The 22,176-nt window shown below is 36.7% G+C and overlaps 3 protein-coding genes across 4 annotated transcripts; 1 reads left to right on the top strand and 2 right to left on the bottom strand.

The window, feature by feature from the left end:
• Positions 1-1,662: 1,662 nt before the first annotated feature.
• On the bottom strand, positions 1,663-12,120 carry LOC109074206. Of its 2 annotated transcripts, XM_042740968.1 has the most exons (6): positions 12,008-12,120; positions 11,387-11,578; positions 11,048-11,171; positions 10,829-10,944; positions 8,883-9,689; positions 1,663-4,353 (listed from the first exon to the last, which is right to left on the bottom strand). In XM_042740968.1, exons 4-6 carry the CDS (start codon positions 10,916-10,918, stop codon positions 2,038-2,040), a joined length of 3,213 nt encoding a protein of 1,070 aa, XP_042596902.1. In that variant the 5' UTR covers positions 10,919-10,944; positions 11,048-11,171; positions 11,387-11,578; positions 12,008-12,120; the 3' UTR covers positions 1,663-2,037. The 2 variants fall into 2 exon arrangements, with proteins under 2 accessions (XP_042596902.1, XP_042596903.1); XM_042740969.1 differs by lacking the exon at positions 11,048-11,171.
• Positions 12,121-12,649: 529 nt separating this feature from the next.
• On the bottom strand, positions 12,650-17,724 carry smg9 (SMG9 nonsense mediated mRNA decay factor). Its single transcript, XM_019090248.2, has 13 exons — positions 17,206-17,724; positions 16,586-16,660; positions 16,237-16,465; positions 15,370-15,467; positions 15,170-15,282; positions 14,960-15,071; positions 14,787-14,882; positions 14,463-14,548; positions 14,006-14,112; positions 13,766-13,873; positions 13,563-13,688; positions 13,276-13,417; positions 12,650-13,116 (listed from the first exon to the last, which is right to left on the bottom strand). The coding sequence occupies exons 1-13, from the start codon at positions 17,347-17,349 to the stop codon at positions 13,038-13,040; spliced, it is 1,515 nt and encodes a 504-aa protein (XP_018945793.2). The 5' UTR covers positions 17,350-17,724; the 3' UTR covers positions 12,650-13,037.
• A 1,740-nt stretch (positions 17,725-19,464) lies between these two features.
• LOC122139922 (urokinase plasminogen activator surface receptor-like) lies at positions 19,465-21,548 on the top strand. The gene is made up of 4 exons (XM_042740277.1): positions 19,465-19,513; positions 20,206-20,352; positions 20,450-20,563; positions 20,699-21,548. Exons 1-4 carry the CDS (start codon positions 19,465-19,467, stop codon positions 20,905-20,907), a joined length of 519 nt encoding a protein of 172 aa, XP_042596211.1. The 3' UTR covers positions 20,908-21,548.
• Positions 21,549-22,176: the final 628 nt, after the last annotated feature.

Genomic DNA, 22,176 nt, shown 5'->3' with positions numbered 1-22,176 from the left:
GCTAGTATTAGTTGGTCAGGTGCTGGCGAAAAAGATGAGTCTTTAGATGTTTTTTGAAAATGGGTAAAGACTCGGCTGTTCGAATTGATATTGGGAGGTCATTCCACCAGCTGGGCACAGTCCAGGAAAGGGTCTGTGAGAGTGATTTTGAACCACATTGGGATGGCACCACGAGGCGCCGTTCACTTGCAGAGCACAAACTTCTGGAGGGCGCATAAGTTTGAACTAGTGAGTTTAGGTATATTGGTGCCGTGCCAGTGGTCGTCTTGTAGGCAAGCATCAGTACCTTGATGCGAGCGGCTACTGGTAGCCAGTGTAACCTGATGAGGAGAGGAGTAACGTGAGCTGTTTTTGGCTCATTGAAGACAACCCTCGCTGCTGCATTCTGGATCAGTTGTAGAGGCTTGATAGTACATGCAGGAAGGCCTGCCAGGAGAGCATTACAAAAGTCCAGTCTGGAGAGAACAAGAGCTTGGACAAGAAATAGTTGGGTGGCTTGCTCTGACAGGAAGGTTCTAATCTTCCTAATGTTGTATAAGGCAAATCTGCAGGACCGGGTAGTTGTAGCAATATGGTCTGTGAAGCTTAACTGATGATCCATCACAACTCCTAGGTTTCTGGCTGTCCTGGAAGCAATATTGATCAAACTCTGATTAAACCACCTAGCAAATAAAGATGGGTCTGACTACATCTTTTATTATTTAAAATTTCATTAAACACAAAATTCATGCTGTAATTGCATCTAAGTTACAAGTTTTTGTTCAAACACATATCTGAAAAGCAACGTGTGCTGTCATACCATTTTATTTACATAAGCCGAATACAATATGAAAATCAAAGGCTTCTGCACATTTTTACTGTATAAAGAAAATGTTTACATCACTGAATCTTTGCATATTATCTTTTGTAATAACAATGAGTTTAACACAAGACTGGATGGACCCTGGCAGGCACCTACTAATTTTCATAGAACAACCAATGCATGCACAAAACCACAAAGGACTCCGCTGCTGTGATCCAGACCTCACAGGAGAAGATGGTTAAACCTCACTCAGCGCTACTGCTTTTCTGTGGCCCAGTCTTCTCTTTGGGAACTGCCTCTTGTCTGAAATCATCTGAGCAGGAGCCCAGTCCTCTTTAACAATTAACTCACAGGTATTGTGAGACCATCGTGACTATGACAGTAGTCAGCTATATTCAGAGAGCGCAGATGATTTCTTAACACCATCTGTTCTGTTGTATGTAGTTTTTTATAAACAAACAGGAACTTTGTCTTAGTTTTACTGGTGTCTTTGCATATTTGAAACTGCTGGTATGAGGGAAGTATATGAATGGCACGTGACTCATTATTTCACCAATCATTAACTGTTGCTGCTTATTCAGGATCATCAGGAAGCAAACCAAAACATTTTTATTGCTTTAGAATCAAGATAAGTTGATCAGGAATTCAGTTTTGCATGTTGTATTGTGAAATTTATATAAAGAAAATGACGGATAAACGTTACAGCATTATTTTTGCACATTTTAATAAAGCCATCTCATGTTAACATAATTTTGTGTTTTTCCAACTACATGATGACAGAACACTTTGTGTACTTATGTAAAAAAAAAAAAAAAAATTATTAAATTTTTTTTAGTGTGTATTTTTGTTTCTAGAAGAAAAATCCATATTTTTTTTTTTTTTTAAAGTGTGTTCTTTTGGTCACTAATAAATGAGAGCTTGCTTTAAATACTCCCACTAAGCGTTCTTTCAGTAGTCATATCCATCTTATGATGACAGAGAAAAAAAAATCTATATCTATATAAATTATAAAGATAAATTATACCAGTGCTCACATCACATTTCTTCTGATACAAAATTTATCTCTAGGGTTAAAATGTTACTATTTGTGCTATTATGGATTTGGACTTAAAGATTCACTACTGTTGACCATATAATAATACAGAAAAATCAATTAGGGCCAAAGAAAAACACAATTTGCAGTTGACTGAAAGGAGAGTTTTCAATCTTATGTGCGTCTCATTTACACAAACAATTCAAACAGAGACAGATTGTGAGTTTTTTTGAGTGGGTTTTGAAAGTTTCGAGTTTTTAAGCATATGCCACAACAGTGCAGATGGCCTTTTAAACATCTGTCCACAGCTACAGTCAAAAGCCGCCTTGCATTTCTTCTTCACACACTGTTTGCCATTTCTATGCTTTCGTTTGTGCCAGGTCAATTTATGGGCCCCTTCGAATGTATTTCCGCACTGCGCACAAACAAATCGGACTGACTCCGCATGCTGGACCTGGTGTCTCAGCAAATGCAGCTGCCTTTGGAACGATCTTCCGCACTGACATCTGTACAACCTTGACCCACGGTGTAAGTAGCGGTGACGCACCTTCAGAGACGGTTGTCTTGAGACGGCACCACAGTGGCGGCAGGGGAAGATGGTCTTGGAGCGCCAGCTCTGCTCGAGTCCCTTCTGCAGAGCCAAATCCCTGCTTTGGTTCACAAACATGGCCACTATTTTTAATGGAGCCTGAACCTTGGCAGGAGGGATCTGTGGCTGGTTGTGTTCAGTAAGAGCACTGACCAGGGTGGGACAAGTGACTGAGGTCATCAGCGGGACGTTTACAGGTAGGGGCCTAATATTAGCCAGAGGTGTTTGTCTCAGAACAGGCCTGTTGGCTGAAACTAGACAGGGTGCTGAGACGTTCACTGTGGGTGAGAAGGATACAACGACTTGACTTGGAAAAGGTGGATTGGAAGGGGAAGGGATACGAAGAGTCATCCTGGCCAGATTTGGCATCAAGGGATGCACTACTGAAGGTATAAGGATAGGAACTTTTGGACGAGCGACACAAGAACTTTGAGGGAAATGGGGCCTGATAAGAGTTTGCGGCACAGCCACAAATTGTGGAACTAAATCTGTCGTCTTAGCAGGAACCAAAGGAGTTGTCTTAAGCAATTGCTGCAGCGTCAAATGTGGAGGATCAGGGGCTAGGGAAATTTTATTCACTGTCTGAGCTATTTTGATCAATTTAATGGAGTTTTGATTGGTGTATAAAGCAGGAGCAGAAGGTCTTACTTGACCGGATAAAGGCACGACAGGTAATTGGGTTACGAGGGTGGCCGGCAAGTTCATTCCGACTGTTGGTCTTCTCAAACAGACATGATTTTTGAAACGGTCCAGTCTAGGAAAAACACTGTGGCAGTATGCACAGATATACCCAGCTGCGGAGTGTTTTTCAGTCGTGTGCTTCAGCAGCAACTCTTCATTCTTACATACCATGTTGCACAGACAACAAGCAAGCCTCAGTTTGTTCCTGCAATCATCCATGTCCTTCTCCAAATGAGCAAATTTGCCATAGCTGCAAAAGGGAGAATCGGACTGAAACCCAGATTTCTCTGCTGTGTCAACTGACTCTAGATTCCTATTTGCAGGTCTTTTACTGTCGGGAGTCTGTTTCTTTTGTCTCTTTTTCTTTCGGTGACGACCGTAGATGCTACTTCTTGAGTCACTGTCATCAGGTTCTGAGCTGAAGTCCTCATCGGGGTTGTACGCCGTGTCACCAGGGGGTAGTGAGTCAGTGTTGACATCGTCATCAGTGTCGGTACTTTCGTCATCCTCCATCAGTCCAATTTCCTCCTCTGCAGCCACCTCACAAGGTGCAGTTTCTCCGAGCCCATCCTCATCCTCATTCTCTTCCTTCAGCTTAAAGCTTAGATGCTCTTGCTCTGATTGATTCGAAGGGCATGAGGAAAAGCTCAAGGTGTCATTTTGTTTATCAATAATAGGCAATCTTTCGATTTGTGTTTTGATGTGTGACACTTGATTTGTGGAGTTTGTATCATTGTCGATGCGTTTCTGGATGGCATTGCAAGTGTCATTTATAACTGCGTGATCTGAGACACAATATGAATGATCCCTCAAGGTTATTTTTCTCATATCAGTGTATCTTATGCTCTCTTTGATGCTGATTTCTTTTGTCTGTTCCATTTTAACCATAGGTTTTACCTCCATTGCGTCTTTCCGATGCTTTTCCATATGTCCATTCAGATTCCACGTGCACCTAAAGAGAGTTCTGCAGATTCCACACATGAAACTTTTCCTTGGATGGGCATTTTTTAAGTGTAACGCCAGCAACATAACACTTCTAAACTTTGTCCAACACAGGTGGCAAGACACCTCAGCTGTGTGCGTCTTGAAGTGCTCTATCAGTTTATTCAGTAAGGGGATGTTTTCTCCACAAACGCAGCACACAGAGCCTTCCTCACTTTTAGATGCCAGTGGTGCCATGTGGTCATCCTCATCACTGGAGTCTTCTGAGAAACCTTGTAGTGGTGTAGAGATGATGTTGTAATAGCCCTAAAAACAAAGAAAACAATCCTGTGAAAACTGGTAGTTTACGCAGTGTACATTTCATAAAAAAGCAGAAAACGGGGGGGGGGGGGGCATTGCAATGCTTTGACTTAAATGTAATATGTAATATAATATTTAATATTATATAATACCTAGGGATGTAACGATTACTGTTTTGACTATAAATCATGATAAAATTCCCCACAGTTAGTATTACTGTTTCATATTTTAATTAGGGGTCAAGCACCGAAGGTGCATAGGCACCTATTGTATCCGTTGCCATTCTTAAGGCCCATTCACACCAAGGACGATAACTATAAAGGTAACGATAAAGATATAGTTCTAAAAGTCTTTTCAGTATTAAAGAACAGCCACACCACAACTATAACGATAAAGACAAAGAAAAACGATATCGTTGGAATCACTTTCAAAACGATTTTTTTTCCAGCTGATGAACGACAAAATATTGACAGCCAATCAGAATCCATCCTGCTGTAACAAGCTCGAGAATTTAAAGCGCCAGACGAGTGTGCGCTTAGAATAAACCGAAGATATCGTTCGCTGGTGTGGACGCTAATATCGTTATCTTTATAGTTATCTTTATAGTTATCGTTCTTGGTGTGAACGGGCCTTTATTCTTCTTCCGTTTCCTCTAGTGTTGGGTCATTCTTGAATGATTCGTTCATCTTGAACAAATCTTTAATGTGACTCGGGAAGAACGAGTCATCCCGGGGATTGATTATTCAGCATTGCATTAGTTCAGTCAGGCCACGTTAGTCACGCTTGCATCAGCTGACAGTCAGATGTTCCTGACGTGTACCAATCCAGTCTTGACACCTATCACATGCGGTCTATTTAAATTCCCATTCTTCAGCGTCTCTTCTGTCGCATCACTGCTTGCAATTAACTCCCTCCTCCAACCCCAACTCCACCAACTGAACATGTAATCCAGTCTAACTTTGTTCTTTCTTTACAGTCTCTTCATTGGAAGCAGTCTCTATCACATTTCCTTTACAACTCATGTAATTGTGAATTGTAATATGTATGCATATAATGGTTCTGTTCTGTACCCCAGGGGGTTTGTCTTGCTGCTCTCCCCGCTCTGTCCAAGCATGGCTGCATGGACGGGCGTGTGGAGTCTTGCCCAGAACATAACCATACCGCCAACACTAACTGTATGCAATATAATTGTCATAAATATACTTGACGGAAGTGGTCCTGATTGAACGTTCAGTCGTGCATGCGCAACATTTCGAGTCATTCGCGTGACACCCATAAGTTTAACCAATGCAGTCTGAGCCGGAAAGAGAATTGATAATAACCAACTCTTTTTTACCTTTGATACAACATTCAGTGTTATGGAAAAGAACCATCATGACAGAAATTCACACATTTATAAACTGTAAGAAGTAAAAAGCTACAATTTGAGACCAGAAATGCATCACATAACTGTAAGAGTAAATAATAATTATAATAATGATAATACTACTACTACTACTAATAATAAATATGCACCCGTTTGAAAGGAAATTAACTAATTTCTCTATCCAATGCTGTCACCTCACATGACAAAAGACAAGAATGAACGATTCAAAAGACTCGAGAGATGAATAATCAATTCTCTTTCCTCAGACTGCATAGGTAAAAGTTTATGGGGCTGTCACGTGATGAACGAACGACCCAAACCCAAAGACTTGTCATATAAAAGGTGAGATAAGCTTATCATAGACTGAAGACCTAGGTAAACAATCAATCTTTTCTGTGTCTTATAGCATTATAATTTTGTATTGTTTTGTAGTGTGATCAATGTTTGTGTTAGTAGTAGACGTGTTAGGGAAGTAACAGGTATCATTTTAATTATATTTTGCTAAAATGAATGAAATGATTTGAAAAAAGATTCGTCAATTTTGCTGAATGAGACTCATAGGTGATCCAAATGATCCAAACTTCCCATCACTAGTTTCTTCCGCTCGAGTCTATGGCAGCCCATAGAACCTATTAGGCGACTATCTTAAAGGGGTCATATGATGCTGCTAGAAAGAACATTATTTTGTGTATTTGGTGTAATGAAATGTGTTTATGCAGTTTAAGGTTCAAAAAACACATTCTTTTCCACATACTGTACATCATTGTTTCTCCTCTATGCCCCACCTTCTGAAACGCGACGATTTGTACAAAGCTCATCGGTCTGAAAAGCAAGGTGTGCTGTGATTGGCCAGTTCTCCAGTGCATTGTGATTGGCCGAATGCCTGAAGCGTGTGACGGAAATGTTACGCCCCTTAACATACTGTGATGCCCTGTCCGGTCGGAGCAACGAGACATAAACCCATTATAAACATGATATAAACATGATTTCTAGTCGTGTCCTCTTTTGGAAGGCCAAACAAAGTAGTTTTGCTTTCTTAACGAAACAGCGTCACACACCGCGGCCTTGATTGAGCGGAGGCCGGAGGCCTAGAGTGAGCCGAGGCCGGCTTGAGAACGGCGTGGCCGACAGATTCTACAAAGGAGCATCCGGCGGGCTTGCGGTAACCACTTGTGATGACCCCGGGCTGGACTCTGCTTTGTCCATGGTGAAAGCCGATCCGGCGATCCACAGTGCAAAGTTGATGTATTTCCTCAGCGACCAGCACGGATCAGCCCCAGGCATGATGAAGCAGATATCGTCCTCTTTTGGAAGGACAAAACAAAGTAGTTTCACTTTCACAGTGAAACACACAGCATGGTGGCGGCGGCTACAACAATAATACAATGAGAATAAAAGGGACGCCTTCTTTCTTTGGGTGAACATCTGGGCGGCGTTATGCAAATCTTCCCACATAGTGACGTAGAGATGTGCGGGCGTGTTAGAACGAGCCGTTTCAGGGGGGTGTAGACAAGTCTTAACTTTTATAAAGAATATCTCTTTGGATTTTAGACTTTAGTCTTTGAAACTTTACAGATCTTCTTTATGCACCAAGAGCTTGTATCACTCCAAAAAGAAAGAAAAAATTTAAAACGCATCATATGACCCCTTTAAGACCATGAATTTCGCCGCCGAGAGGCTGAATAGAGGAAACTGACGCGCTTGCTGATAATGATCATGGATCCAAAGATTGCGTTTTGTAGATTTTATTTGCATGAGAAACAAACAAGGTTGTGTGTCCAATACATTCTATAATTATTTCACTGGCATACGAAATGGTGTCCAAATGTCATGATAAACGGCATTAAACAGCGTAAAAGGCTCTTTAGCAGTCAGCAAAAATAAGACTTCCTCCGTCACCCCCTCTCTTACCCAAACACATAGGTGAACACATGATAAATTCTTACTACTTCCGCCACCACCAGTGGCGAAAGTGTAAGTACACATAGAAAACATATCCTTGTGTCACGGCTGACACAGAAGAGCCTAAGCTGCTTGCGTTCAGCGGATATTGAGAAAATTGTCAATATGACAAAATTTTCATTTTGGGGTGGAGTATGCCTTTAATCGCACTGCTGCTTTGACTACGGAATTTATGGGAAATGGCTGTAATTCAGATTTTGCATGAGCACCACTGCTGTTAGAGAGTGGATTTACAGAGACTTACATTTACATTCAGCCTCTGTGCAGTTGTTTTTTCTGGCCAAAAAACGGACCGAATTTGCATGTCCTGCTGTAAATTCTCACTGGTTAAAGAAAAACAAGCTTATGTGGATTCTACACATGTAAACAATTCAGACAAGTTATCTAGAATTATTTATGGAGCAGAAAAAATAAAATAATTTATTAATCAATTATCATTTTGACTTAAACCTTTTCTTTATTTAAAGACTGAAATGTAAGGTTTACTGTTTTATGAAAGTTTTTCAAAGCTTAATTTGAACATTTACATGAGATATTTGAACATGCTATTAGATCAACTGTTCTCAGTCATGTTGTCATTTAAATCCGGACATTATTGGTAAATGTTATTGTTTTAGTGATTATGCAAACATTTCCAGTAGGGCTGCAAGATTATGACAAAAATCATAAGTGTTGATTATTCCCTTGAAAATGTAATTGCGATTATTAATTACGATTATCACAATTTTCATTTAATGATGTTTATACCATTGTTTGATGCAACTGCATGCCATATTTTTATATGAAAATAAACAAGCTGAAAACACTCTAACTGAAAAAACTTTAATGCTTTTATTAAGTGTATTAAGCCTCAAATGTCAAATATACATCAGATTGGTTTCTTTAAATTATATTTTTTTAAAAAAGGAAAAATATGAATGGTATTATAATTTTATACTAAAACTAAAACAATGGAAAAACCCTTAAGATAACATTTAGAAAGAAAAAAGCATATCTTAAGCGTGCAGAATAACATAAGTGGACTTTGAACAATTAATTGCTGCTTTGAACGATTACGTAATTGTGGCATCCATAATTGTAATCGCGATTACCAAATTCGATTAATTGTGCAGCCCTAATTTCCAGCCCATTTTAACAATATCGATTTAACAATACTGATAGCCATGATAGTTTTGGTCACTATAATCGTGATAAGAAATTTTCATACCGTTACATCCCTAATATTAGGGGGGATGGCGTTGACATCATCATCAGTGTCGGTACTTTCGTCATCCTCCATCAGTCCAATTTCCTCTTCTGTAACCACCTCACAAGCTGCAGTTTCTCCGAGCCCATCCTCATCCTCATTCTCTTCCTTCAGCTTAAAGCTTAGATGCTCTTGCTCTGATTGATTCGAAGGGCATGAGGAAAAGCTCAAGGTGTCATTTTGTTTATCAATAATAGGCAGTCTTTCGATTTGTGTTTTGATGTGTGACACTTGATTTGTGGAGTTTGTATCATTGTCGATGCGTTTCTGGATGGCATTGTAAGTGTCATTTATAACTGCGTGATCTGAGACACAATATGAATGATCCCTCAAGGTTATTTTTCTCATATCAGTGTATCTTATGCTCTCTTTGATGCTGATTTCTTCTGTCTGTTCCATTTTAACCATAGGTTTTACCTCCATTGCGTCTTTCCGATGCTTTTCCATATGTCCATTCAGATGCCACGTGCACCTAAAGAGAGTTCTGCAGATTCCACACATGAAACTTTTCCTTGGATGGGAATTTTTTAAGTGTAATGCCAGTGACATAACACTTCCAAACTTTGTCCAACACAGGTGGCAAGACACCTCAGCTGTGTGCGTCTTGAAGTGCTCTATCAGTTTATTCAGTAAGGGGATGTTTTCACCACAAACGCAGCACACAGAGCCTTCCTCACTTTTAGATGCCAGTGGTGCCATGTGGTCATCCTCATCACTGGAGTCTTCTGAGAAACCTTGTAGTGGTGTAGAGATGATGTTGCAATAGCCCTAAAAACAAAGAAATCAATCCTGTGAAAACTGGTAGTTTGGTAGTTTTAGATTTGTTAATTTAGTAGAAGAGAGGGAGGGGGTTTTGGGTTTTATATTTTATTTATATTTTTAATATATATATTACCAGTTAAATTTGGGGGATGGTAAGTCTTTTTTTTTTCATGTTTTTGAAAAGTTGCTTATCCTCGCCTTGAGTGCATTTATCAAAAATACAATAATTTAATAATATTTTGAAATATTATTATAATTAAAATTTAAATGGTAATTTAATTTTAAAATGTAATTTATTCCTGTAATGGCAAAGCTGAATTTTCAGCAGCCATACTCCAGTCTTCAGTGTCACATGATCTTTCAGAAATCATTATAATATGCTGATTTGCTACTCAAGAAACATTTATTATCATCAATGTTAAAAAAAAGTGCTGCTTAATATTTTTGTCAAAACCGTGATTTTTCAGGATTCTTTGTTAAATAAAAAGCTCAAAAAACAGCAAAATATTTTTTTTGGTGACAGTGTAAAAGCATTTTGATCAATTTAATACAACCTTCTGAATAAAAGTATATGTATATATATAATTGACCCAAAACCTTTGAATGGTAGAGTATATATATTCAGCAATATTTGTATTTCTTGTCATCTCGTTTCCTAGTGAAAATGATATGCATGTAAAACAGAGTCACCCAGTTGTAATGATAATCTCTCTGGAGCAACAGGTCTAAATATTTAGTTTGAGAGCACAATGGCACAAAGAGTAAACATAGCAACCATCTTTTTGACTTGCATTCCAACAGAAATATATGAACAGATCCCTAAACTTGTATAAATAACACTTCTGACATACCACTACCGAGAAAACCAATATAAAAATGGTTTCAGAACAAGGTGAGTAAATGCCAGTCCTATTTTGCTTTTTGTTTTTGTGCATGTGCATGACTGAGATGTCAGCAGATGTCAAGCATGTCATTCAGTTGCAATTCAGAAAGTCTTTTGCTAGAAAAACACTTTTTATACAGCAAGTAACTGCTTAGTACAAATGAGAGCGTCAAACCAGAATCTGTGTGTTTCACTGCAAGCTCACTGAAAGAGACGTTTTTAGACGTTTCCCCATGTAGGGGTAATTCACTGCACCACTTACATGCTGTTGAATACCAGTGACACCACCTTGCTGCAGCTGTACTTTGGCTCCAGCAACACGCTCCACCTCCTCGAATGGTAAGATTTCCATGACAACTTTTGTGCACCTACTTCAGGCTGAAACAGTAAGAAAAAACTATAGGTAACCAGCACACACACACACAAAAAAGGTGCAACAATATTGCACTCTACCTATACATTACATATACACCTGCATTACAGTATCATGTACAACTTATTAGTGTCTTTTCCTGAAATATAAAATCAGTTTGAATCTTGTTCCAGAAACTTTAGAGGGTGTGGTCTGTGGTTGTGCAGTTAGACGTTTTTTCAGGGTTTTTTTTCTGTCAAAGTAAAACAGTAACGTTATGTCAGGCAGATATCACAATTTATTAAATAATAAATGAACTCTCTTAACCTGTATAAACAACCTGACATGTAAAAGGACAAGATACAAGCTAGTGCCAGACCTTTCAGTGTAGCATGTTTCTCACACCTTTTATAGTATGTAAAATTAGCTGAAAACGAGAGAGACCGCCATATAAACGCGTATACTTACAATATAATGATTTCATTAATAATTTTCGTGTTTTGTTGCTGGCTCCTCCCACAAACATGTACGCACGCGCTAGTCCGTCTCCTAAATTCGTCCGGACAACAAGTCTATGTACTGCGCATGCGCAACATCTCTTTTTCGCCATATCCGCTTGTCAAGTCTGACGTCACGCATCAGCGCATCCGGGTCCAAACGCTGTACGTATGATGTAAAAAAAAAAAAAAAAAAAAAGAAAAAGTTGCTACTTCATAAACCTCATTTTCCTGTTAACTAAATATCATATTCATAAATGTAAATTTTCTAAATGCAAACCTCTTTTTTTAAGATTCAAACTTGAAATGAAAATGTATTTTGAATCTATTGAGTTCTCTATGTTTAAGTTTAAAAGCAATAAGAACAATTTGCTTAAGGACTTGGCACTTCCTCTGGACTGAAAGACTGAATGACCCTGGACTTTTGTTGTATTGTTATGAGTTGACAATGATGACAATTGTTATTGTTTTTTCAAGCATTGAATTAAAAAAATAAAACGCTGTACGTATGTTGTACCACTAGAAAACAACAAACGGTACTAATTTACACACACAATGTGGTGTAATACTATCAAAAAATTATCATCATAACCTTTATCTCCATACCGAAATCCCAGATGGCCATACAGTGATTTATCTTTTGTAAATCGTTAAAATATTCGTATCTTTGATGCCGTGAGCACTGAGACTGTAGTGGACACTGTAATTTAAAAAAAAAAAAAAGTTTAGCTTAAATGTGTAATATGAATAAATAGTGCTCAAAAACGGCCGTCGAGATGGTTTTCTCAGTTGAAACGATTGGACGCTTGGAACCGGAAACTGCGTTCCTTACGTCACGACAAGCGGATAGCTTTCTGGTTACAGGTATTTTTTGTTAGTCTACAATATATATTCATTGAAGCTATGTTGATGAAACACATTTAATGTACAATACATTTATTCAAACCAATAATCAAATGATTTTCTAGTAATTTTCGTGTACAGTGAATATTGTCTTTTAATTATAATAAGCAATAATTTATCATGACTTTGCAATTAAAAAAATAAAATAAAATAGTATGGACCAAAATTAAATAATGCAATATTGATCAAACTCTGATTAAACCACCTAGCAAATAAAGATGGGTCTGACTACATCTTTTATTATTTAAAATTTCATTAAACACAAAAATCATGCTGTAATTGCATCTAAGTTACAAGTTTTTGTTCAAACACATATCTGAAAAGCAACGTGTGCTGTCATACCGTTTTATTTACATAAGCCGAATACAATATGAAAATCAAAGGCTTCTGCACATTTTTTACTGTATAAAGAAAATGTTTACATCACTGAATCTTTGCATATTATCTTTTGTAATAACAATGAGTTTAACACAAGACTGGATGGACCCTGGCAGGCACCTACTAATTTTCATAGAGCAACCAATGCATGCACAAAACCACAAAGCACTCCGCTGCTGTGATCCAGACCTCACAGGAGAAGATGATTAAACCTCACTCAGCACTACTGCATTTCTGTGGCCAAGTCTTCTCTTTGGGAACTGCCTCTTGTCTGAAATCATCTGAGCAGGAGCCCAGTCCTCTTTAACAATTAACTCACAGGTATTGTGAGACCATCGTGACTATGACAGTAGTCGGCTATATTCAGAGAGCGCAGATGATTTCTTAACACCATCCCAAATTCTAGCCGCATAATGAAACCTGTAAGAACAAATGCACTCATCCATTATCATATATATAAAAATATTATTTAATACTTCCTTCATTTAAATATTTATTTTAAATTGAAGTAAAAAGGTACTCAAAGATTTCAGTTCCAAAAGGAAGAACAGAAGCATTATGTGTCAGGGTGTGCCTTACCAGTTTTTCTCAGTAAGGATTGTGTGTGAGAGCTGACTGCGGGACATAGCCAAGATCTGACTGCGGAATTTAGAAACCAGTGAAGAAAAGCTGGGATGCCCTCTGTAACCAGGCAGCAGAGAGAAAAGAGGGGGACCTGAACCTGGTGCACAAACGATACAGATCCAGTGCAAATCAAGTTAATTCTTAATGGAAAAAGTTTGTGGAAAAGTCCATCATAATTTTCATCATTTTAAAAGAGCTACTTGCGTGAGCTCTCTGATAATATGTGCTATAAAATAATAAACCTGCTCTTGTCAAAGCATCTTCCCCATCATTCTCCATCATAGGTAAGAGGAAAAGATTGACTTCTGTCTCCAAATAATCTCGATTCAGTCCTGGGAATATGTTACAATCCAGCATGGATAAGGTGCCTACAACAGGAAAAAATGTTAAACACCAAATCATGTGGTGTTATGAACATGTTTACTGTCATGCCAAGTGGACTTACCTTTATATTTTAGGTGGGAATGCGCCATAAGCTTGTCAACTGCCTTATGCATCTTCTTCAGATTCCGTGGACAGAACTCCTCCCTCCTTGCTTTGTTCTGCAAGAAAACTATGAAAACAGAAAGAAAAGACATGCATTAAAGTCTTTGCCAGCAGATTCATACATCATGAACGTGAAAGCACAACCCAATTATAGCTCAGTAAATGATTCAGGAATAATGATCATTAATAGTTTTCTGACCTATGTGAGGATAATACTCAGAGCCATCATCTGCCCCTGAGGAGCCGGTGCTGTCATGACTGGCAGATGGAGTCGAGGGTTTCAGCATCTCGGCAGTCTGCAGAAACCTGCTTACAGACTCAGCTGTTAGTTTTATGCCACACACAGCCTCCAGTTTCCTTTGACCATGACTTTCTGTAATCCCTAAGATCATTTATCGTCTATTTATTAACTATGACAATTGGAGTATATAGCATAAATACACATTACCATTCAAAACTTTGGGGTCAGTAAGATATTTTTGTGTAATAACAGCATATATATATATATATATATATATATATATATATATATATATATATATATATATATATATATATTAATGAAAAAAGTAAAAAGAAGGCTAATGAAAGTGCTTAAATCTTATGGTGATTTATTTCCATGTTATTATTATTGAAACTTACAATGCCGTCATTACCTATATAAGTTGATATCAGTGAACCAGTCCTGAATCACAATCACAACATGGCATACGGTAAAGAGGAAGGCAGTGATCTGCAGAGACTAAACCAAACAGTTGGAAAAAAGGGAGAATTTCACTTTAATTAAATCTACAGAATATCTTTTGTCAAGTAGAATTATCAGAATATTCTAAAATAGTACATGGCAAATAAACTTTAGAATACTATTTGTAAAAGTCTATGTGACAATTATTAATATAAATACATGGCATGTGTATTACTAATACACAATATTATGTTATATTCAAATACAACATTATTTGCAAAATAGTACATCTCACCTGCATCTCCACATATGTATGTGGGAGACTGTATTCCGGAGGAAGCTTGCGGTCATTGTTAATGAGATGATCCAAAATAGAGGGGCTTAAAATTGGCTGGAGATGAAAATGACTATTAGAAAACTACATGAAAACAGAAAACAGCACAGTTTTGTGTGACCCTACAGTCTGACCTGCGTGTCCAGAAAGATGACCCTCTCCTGAGTGATGTAGAAATCGATTCCACTGCTCTGGTTCCCAGCTCTCTCCTTGATTTCCTGCGTCTGAGCTCTGAACACATACGCCCTGTTTAACAGAGAATCATTAGGTGAAATGCAATAACAGTGAAGTGGAAAGGTAAATCAGTTGGTGGAAACAAATCGGGATGTTGATGATGGACTAACCTCTGGTCCTCCTCAGGGCTGTTTGCAGACAGGAGAGACATGATTGTGGACTTGCCTGTGCCTTGTAGCCCAATAACCCCAACTACTAACATATCCGTCTGGTCTCGCAGGTACTGATACATAAGAAACACACATTCAGCATACATTCACCTGACTGTTATGCACCTATATAGAGCAATAGATACAAAACATGCCCTAACCTCCATAGCGCTGTCACACCAATTCATCTGGTCATCCACTAGCTTAATGCTGTGCTTCATCTTCTCAGGGGGGAGGAGCTTAGTCTGGCCAATCACAGCTGAAAAATCACATGGTAAAGTATGATGATCGGTTAATCACAGAAAAAAAAATCATGATATAAAACACCCATAATAGCGGTTTAAATGAACTGTTCACACAAAAATGAAAATTTGCTGAAAATATACTCACCCTTAGGCCATCCTAGATGTAGATGAGTGAATTTCTTTATCATCATTTCACTTGCTCATCAATGGATCTTTTAAATGGGCGCCGACAGAATAAGAGTTCAAACAGCTGATAAAAACATCACAATAATTTACTCCAATCCCTTAATGACTTCACGTAATGTGAAAAGCTGCATGTTTGTAATAAACAAATCTATCAATAAGGTGTTTTAAATTTTAGTGAAAATCCCTGTTGTCTTCTTACATCCAAATCCACTGACATATTTGTTTACTGTTTGGATTATGAATTTAAGTTAAAATGTCTTAATGATGGATTTGTTTATTAAACACATGCAGCTTTTCGCTTCACAAGACATGGACTGGAGTTGTGACAATTTCTTGTGGATTACTGTGATGTTTTTATTAGCTGTCTGAACTCTCATTCTGACGGCACCCATTCACTGCAGAGGAACCATTGGGAAACAAGCGATGTAACGCTAAATTTCTACAAATCTGTTCTGATCTTCTCCATCTACATCTTGGATGGACTGAGGGTGAGTAAATTCTTTAGCAAATTTTCCTTTTTGGATGAACTATTCTTTTAAAGCTTATGTGTGTAATTAAAAGATATGTTAAGGAGCAAAACGTGAGAAAATAACTGACGATCCACAGCTCCACCGGATGCAGCTGAGCCCATGCCTCTGTTCTGGATCTGATACACAGGTTGGGTCGGCCGCTGGCCTTCCCTCTCCAGTTTGGCAGTTCCTGCACCTGAGACTGAAGGAGCCACATCAGGAGGGTTCCCAGGCTTCCCCCCTTCATCTCTGGTTTTAATGAGCATGATTGGCTTTTCCAAAGATGGGGCTCCACTTGCTGGCACACTTGGTTTGGACTAAAACCAAACAAAGACAATATTATGTCTCAATACTAAATACAAAACAACCCAAAGCAAGAATAAAACATTCACTTGAATTGTTTGCTTGTGTAGAATAAACATGAATGATACACATACTCGCTCTCCAGGAGGCTTAGCAAGGATAATGGGAGTCTTCTGTAGAAGAGGTCCTGTGGGTTCCTCGCTGCCATCCTGAGAATACATGACAATAATATCATGCAGCTCAACAATTCAGTCAATAAAGCTCGGGTTTTCAAACAGTGCTAGGGGGTCAATGGAAAATGTATGAAAAACTGCAATAAATATAAGATTTAAATAAATAATATATATAAATGAATAAATACTACAAACTTTGATTAAAATGATTAATTCTAAATTGACTAAAATAAATAAAAACTGATTAAATAAATAAATAAACATCTAACAGTGTAGTAGAAAAAAGTGAGTAAAGAAGAATGTCACAGAAGCAAATCTGTAATTCTATACAATAGAAACTAAATGTTATACTTTAGATATCTTTATAGTATTAATGTTTTCAAGGTATAAATTTGGTCTTTATAATTATAAAAAACACATACAGTAGCTTTTAAATTTTAGGATGGGGTCCTTCGCAGGAGGATTATATTTGGCATCTAGGAAATCTCTGCACTAAAGCATTATATGTTTTTGTCATCATTCAAAAACCGTGTCTTATGATGATGCTGGAAGGCAGCTCATGTTTCGACACAGATTCTCACCCTGCGCTCACGGGGAACATAGTCTCGATCTCGACTGGGTCCGGAGAGGTTTTGAGCAGGTGGTCCCGGGTCTCGGTCTCGCCGTCGCCGCCTCCTCCGTCCCTGTCCGTACATCCCGGGCTGACTGTGACCCGACTCCGACATGACCGATGCTGGACACCACTGAGCGCGGGACTTCTTACTCTTAGGGCTATTCTTGCAACACTTTTAGGAAGGTTTCTTAACGTTCAAAACGATTATTTACCATTCTAATGCTTATTAAAGCCGTAGCATTACTTATCAAAACATGTTCATGACTATTAGCTGAATGTTTTGGACTGACGACAGCCAAATTACTAATGAATGAATGAGTTTTAGTTTAAATATCAATGTCGACGTACACGCTGTAACTATGTAGCAAAATAGTTCATTTATCTTCTTTTCGTAATGTAGTAGTATTTCAATAGATGTCAGCGAGTATCATTCATCAGGTACCAGACTGTTGTGTGAACGAAACGGTACAAACCCGAAAAGACGCCGATGAGAAAACGCAATTTCGCGTTTTGGTTCCGATCATTTGGTTCATAAAATCGCATGGCAGTCAAGCTATACAAAACTATATCTGTATTAAATAAATATAAAGTAATTTTCTAACAATATAATTGTATTATTGTATTAGCTGTACTTTATTTGATCAGTGAGCACCAACATTATATCATACATAGATATCCTGTATCTGCTTCAGTTGGTTTCATCGGAAACTTGTGTACACCTGTATTAGTGTAAGAATGTCAGTATAATTGCCATTTTGTAATAATTTTGTAAGTAGTCTCTTTTGGCCAGTAATTTGATTACATGAAGTTTTACCATTTATAAGGGTCATTTTTTTTTAAATTGAGATTAATATCATCATCTGAAATCTGAATAAATAAACTTTCCATTGATCTATGGTTTGTTAGGATAGGACAACATTTGGCTGAGATACAGCTGTTTGAAAATCTGGAATCTGAGGGTGCAAAAAAAAAAAAAAAAAAAAAAAAAAATTGAGATTATCGCCTTTAAAGTTGTCCAAATGAAGTTCTTAGCAATGCATACTACTAATCAAAAATTAACTTGTGATATATTTACAGTAGGAATTTTACAAAATATCTTCATGGAACATGATCTTTAATTTTTTGGCATAAAAGAAAAATCAGTAATTTTGACCCACACAATGTAATTTTTTGGCTATTGCTACAAATATACCGTGCTACTTATGACTGGTTTTGTGGTCCAGGGTCACATATAAATAAATACATAAATACGTAAATAAATAAATGTAACAATGGGAAAATAAAGTAATTAATTAACTTTATCTGTATCAATTTTCACTTAATTTTTAATCCTTAAATACTGTAAAAACTGTAAAAAAAAAATTTTTTACATCAAATACTATCTATCTATCTATCTATCTATCTATCTATCTATCTATCTATCTATCTATATTTTAATAATTAAAACTTTTTGACATTAACGATTAAAACTTTTATTTTCAAGATTCAATTGCCATCTTTTTTAAAAGTAAAGCTAAAATAAAACACATAGTGAAGATAGATAGATAGCTTTAGGTAGTCATATGATACACTGAAAGTCTCAGCATCAGTCATTCAAGTATCATTCCAAGACAAATTTGTTTTTTAAAAGGTCAGCGTCACAGAAAAATGCAAAAATAGGTAAAAACTACACATGTAATATAAATTTGCATTGTTATGAAAATGTTTTTTCTGATACAAGCACAGTGGTGTTTTCTTAGTGCAATTAATGTTATATTGACACTGTTAACATATATATAGCTTCTGTGGAACACACAATTAAATGTATCATTGTTTTTGTCCATAGTGTATATATACACATACACTAGAACATATTTAATATTTCAAGTAAAAACGTTAATGTGTTAATATGTTACAAACAAACATTAATTATCATCAGCTCAAGCACTATTATATTTGCACATTAATATTAACTAGAATTAATAAATGTTTATTGTTAGTTCCTGATGCTACATTAACTGATGTTAACAAATTGAACCTATAGCTTTTCCTAAACACTTTACTTTTCCTCCTTGAGCTCAAGTTCAGACAGAGGACATTGCCTTTTGAGGATTCTGCTTAACAAATGTAGTTTCTGGATGAAATCAGACAGTGCTTAATGCTCCTTTCTACAATGCAAAACAGACCTGTGGAAATGCATATATAAGAACTCGTGCTGAGGAGCTGCTATCCTTCAGCTAGTCCAGCTATGGCGCTGCACATTACTCTGCTTCTCACCACTGCTTTTTTCTCCAAAGGTACAGTGCAGGTTTATTTTAGCATCTTAGTATATTTTGAATTAGTTTTTATTTTTATATTTCCTGTTTTCATTTGAATTTCTGTTATAGTTTTAGTAATTTTGTTTTCTTATTTTAAATGGCTAATTATATTATATTATATTATATCATATTATATTATATTATATTATCATTAACTTTTATTTCACTTTTAGTTTATTTTATTACATCAAGACAAACTAACTGATCATGTGAAATGTGGCCTTGGCAACTAGCCGAGATAAAAAAAATATTTTAATATTTTAGGTTTAAAGTAAAAAAAAAAAAAAATGGTTATAGTTTTAGTTTTAGCTATCTATAAAGAGTTTTTATTTTAAATGTTTATACTATTTGTTTCTAAATGTTAAAATCAGATATAAGATACAAACTGGTTTCCTGTTTAAGATTGGTGCTTTCTTTGCTAACAAATCATGCTGACACCAAAGTACTGATCAATGCATTATTTACCTTATTTTTCAGCACTGGCAATAAGTTGTTATGGATGTATACCAGATTCTGCTGGAGCATGCACAACAAATTGGATAACCTGTCCATCCCGTTGTGGCGCCATAACCACAACCGTATACGTAGGTAAGAAATAAGATGATCATGAAAAATGCGTAAATGGTGTTAGGGTTTGGTAATTGAAGGGGGTTTTATTTTGGTCTTTGTAGACAGCAAAAAAGTGGTAAGCAGCACTGCAAAGACTTGCGGAGATCCTGTTTCGTGTGTTAATGGGAGCATGAATTCTGGACAAAGCAAAGTGACCTTCAACTCCCAATGCTGTACTACAGATTACTGCAACAATGTATATGCACCAGGTACTTCGAATATAAGATTTCAGTTTGAGGTCTTGACATTTTATAGATATATATTTAGAAGTTTATTTTAAGTCATGTCTACATATAACCTGTGCAGAATTGCCAGTAAAGCCTCTAAATGGGAAGAAATGTTTCACCTGCAATGCCACTGCAGACTGCACACGTACAATGGCTTGTGAGGGTGATGAGACTCAGTGCTTTATTACAACAGGTGAACCTTTTATTATTATTATTATTAAATAACCCTTATTTTTATTTAAATCTATACATAGACTGAATGGCAGTAATTAGCAGTTTTTATTTAGGGCTTTAAATGTCACACCAGCTCTTCTTTTTTGTCTCTCAGCTGAGGTTGATGGAAAGAAGGTGACCACGAAAGGCTGTTCAAGCAAGTTGTTCTGTGGGAATGGAACACAGGTGCTGGGATTACGTGTACAGTCCTATGGCTTTGGTGCCAACATGACATGCTGTGAGGGAAACCTGTGTAATGGTGCTCAGAGCTTGAGAGTTTATTTCCTGATGCTGGTACCACCTCTTTCTCTATTTATCTTCTGATATATGCCTCTTTCAGGGTTTTGTTTTTAGTGTTTTGCTTTTAAACACTTCTCTCTAATGTGTGTTCTGGTATAAAGATTAGGCCTGTTTCTATAGTTTTATCATTTAATTCTAAAGCAATGACATCTAGGCCTATGCATTTTTTACATTTGGTTTAAGTGTGGGGCCAATGAACATGGAAGCTGGTTGAATGAGCCTTAGGTGATCCACATCAAAATAAAAATAAATTAATAAAATCCATCTAAATGGCCCTTTTCACAGACTGTGAGATGCATTTCCACAGTTTTTAACCTAATGTAAATCTAAGGTTTTTATTTTTTTGTAAAATTCGTATTTAAAATAAAAATCATTGTACATTTATGAGACTAATATATATTTTTTGTTATATCTATTTGAGCAAATTGGAAACGCAAAACACTGTAGAAGCGTTGAGCCCGGAATTCATTGAGGAGATGGGGACCTCTAGTGGTGGTGAAGGGGACTGTAGTAGATGTGGAATAATTAATAAAGATGCTTTGCTTGCTCTCCAGACTGTTTTAAATTGATCTTGTTTCTTATTTGTGTATCTTTATGTATAAATCTATGTCATATAACCTGTACAGATAGTCATTTAACTATCCTCAAGTAAATGGTTTCAAAGCATCGATTATTAAAACTATCTATAGCCCTTATGTTTAATAATGTTTTTTTTGTAGTTTGATTGTAGTATCATTGTTTTTTTTTTCGGCGTAGTAATTACCATTTGTATAACCACAGTTTTACCACAAATACCATGGTTAAACTATGGTTAATGTATCAAAACCATGGTTAATTTGTGGTTGCCATAGTAACCATGTTTATTTATTTATTTATTTATTTGTAGTAAAACCATGTTTAAGTTTCATAAGGGAGCTTCTATTGGCTTGCTTGTACATTCTGGGTTTAAATAAGATGATGTAAAATTATTTTTAAATGGGACATATCATAAAAAAAATCCTTCAATATTTGAAAAAACAAACAAACAAACAAACAAACAAACAAACAAACAAAAACAATACTGATTTAAAAAGGGTTCAGAAAATAAAAGTGACAATTTCCATAAGAAAATGTATGTGTAAGAAAAAAACAAACTGTCCTAACAAACTGTGTCCAAAATATCAGAAGAGAGACTGAAGAAGTTTATGGATTTGGTTGACCTACCAACGCTGATCTTTGTTGCCCTAATTATAGACCTATTACTTTAAACTGCTATGATTGTGACATAATTTGATAAAGAAAGATTTCAGTGCA

This window comes from Cyprinus carpio, chromosome B16 (genome assembly GCF_018340385.1).
Source record: "Cyprinus carpio isolate SPL01 chromosome B16, ASM1834038v1, whole genome shotgun sequence".
In the NCBI taxonomy this organism is placed as follows: domain Eukaryota; kingdom Metazoa; phylum Chordata; class Actinopteri; order Cypriniformes; family Cyprinidae; genus Cyprinus; species Cyprinus carpio.
This window is presented reverse-complemented; position numbering and strand designations above follow the sequence as displayed.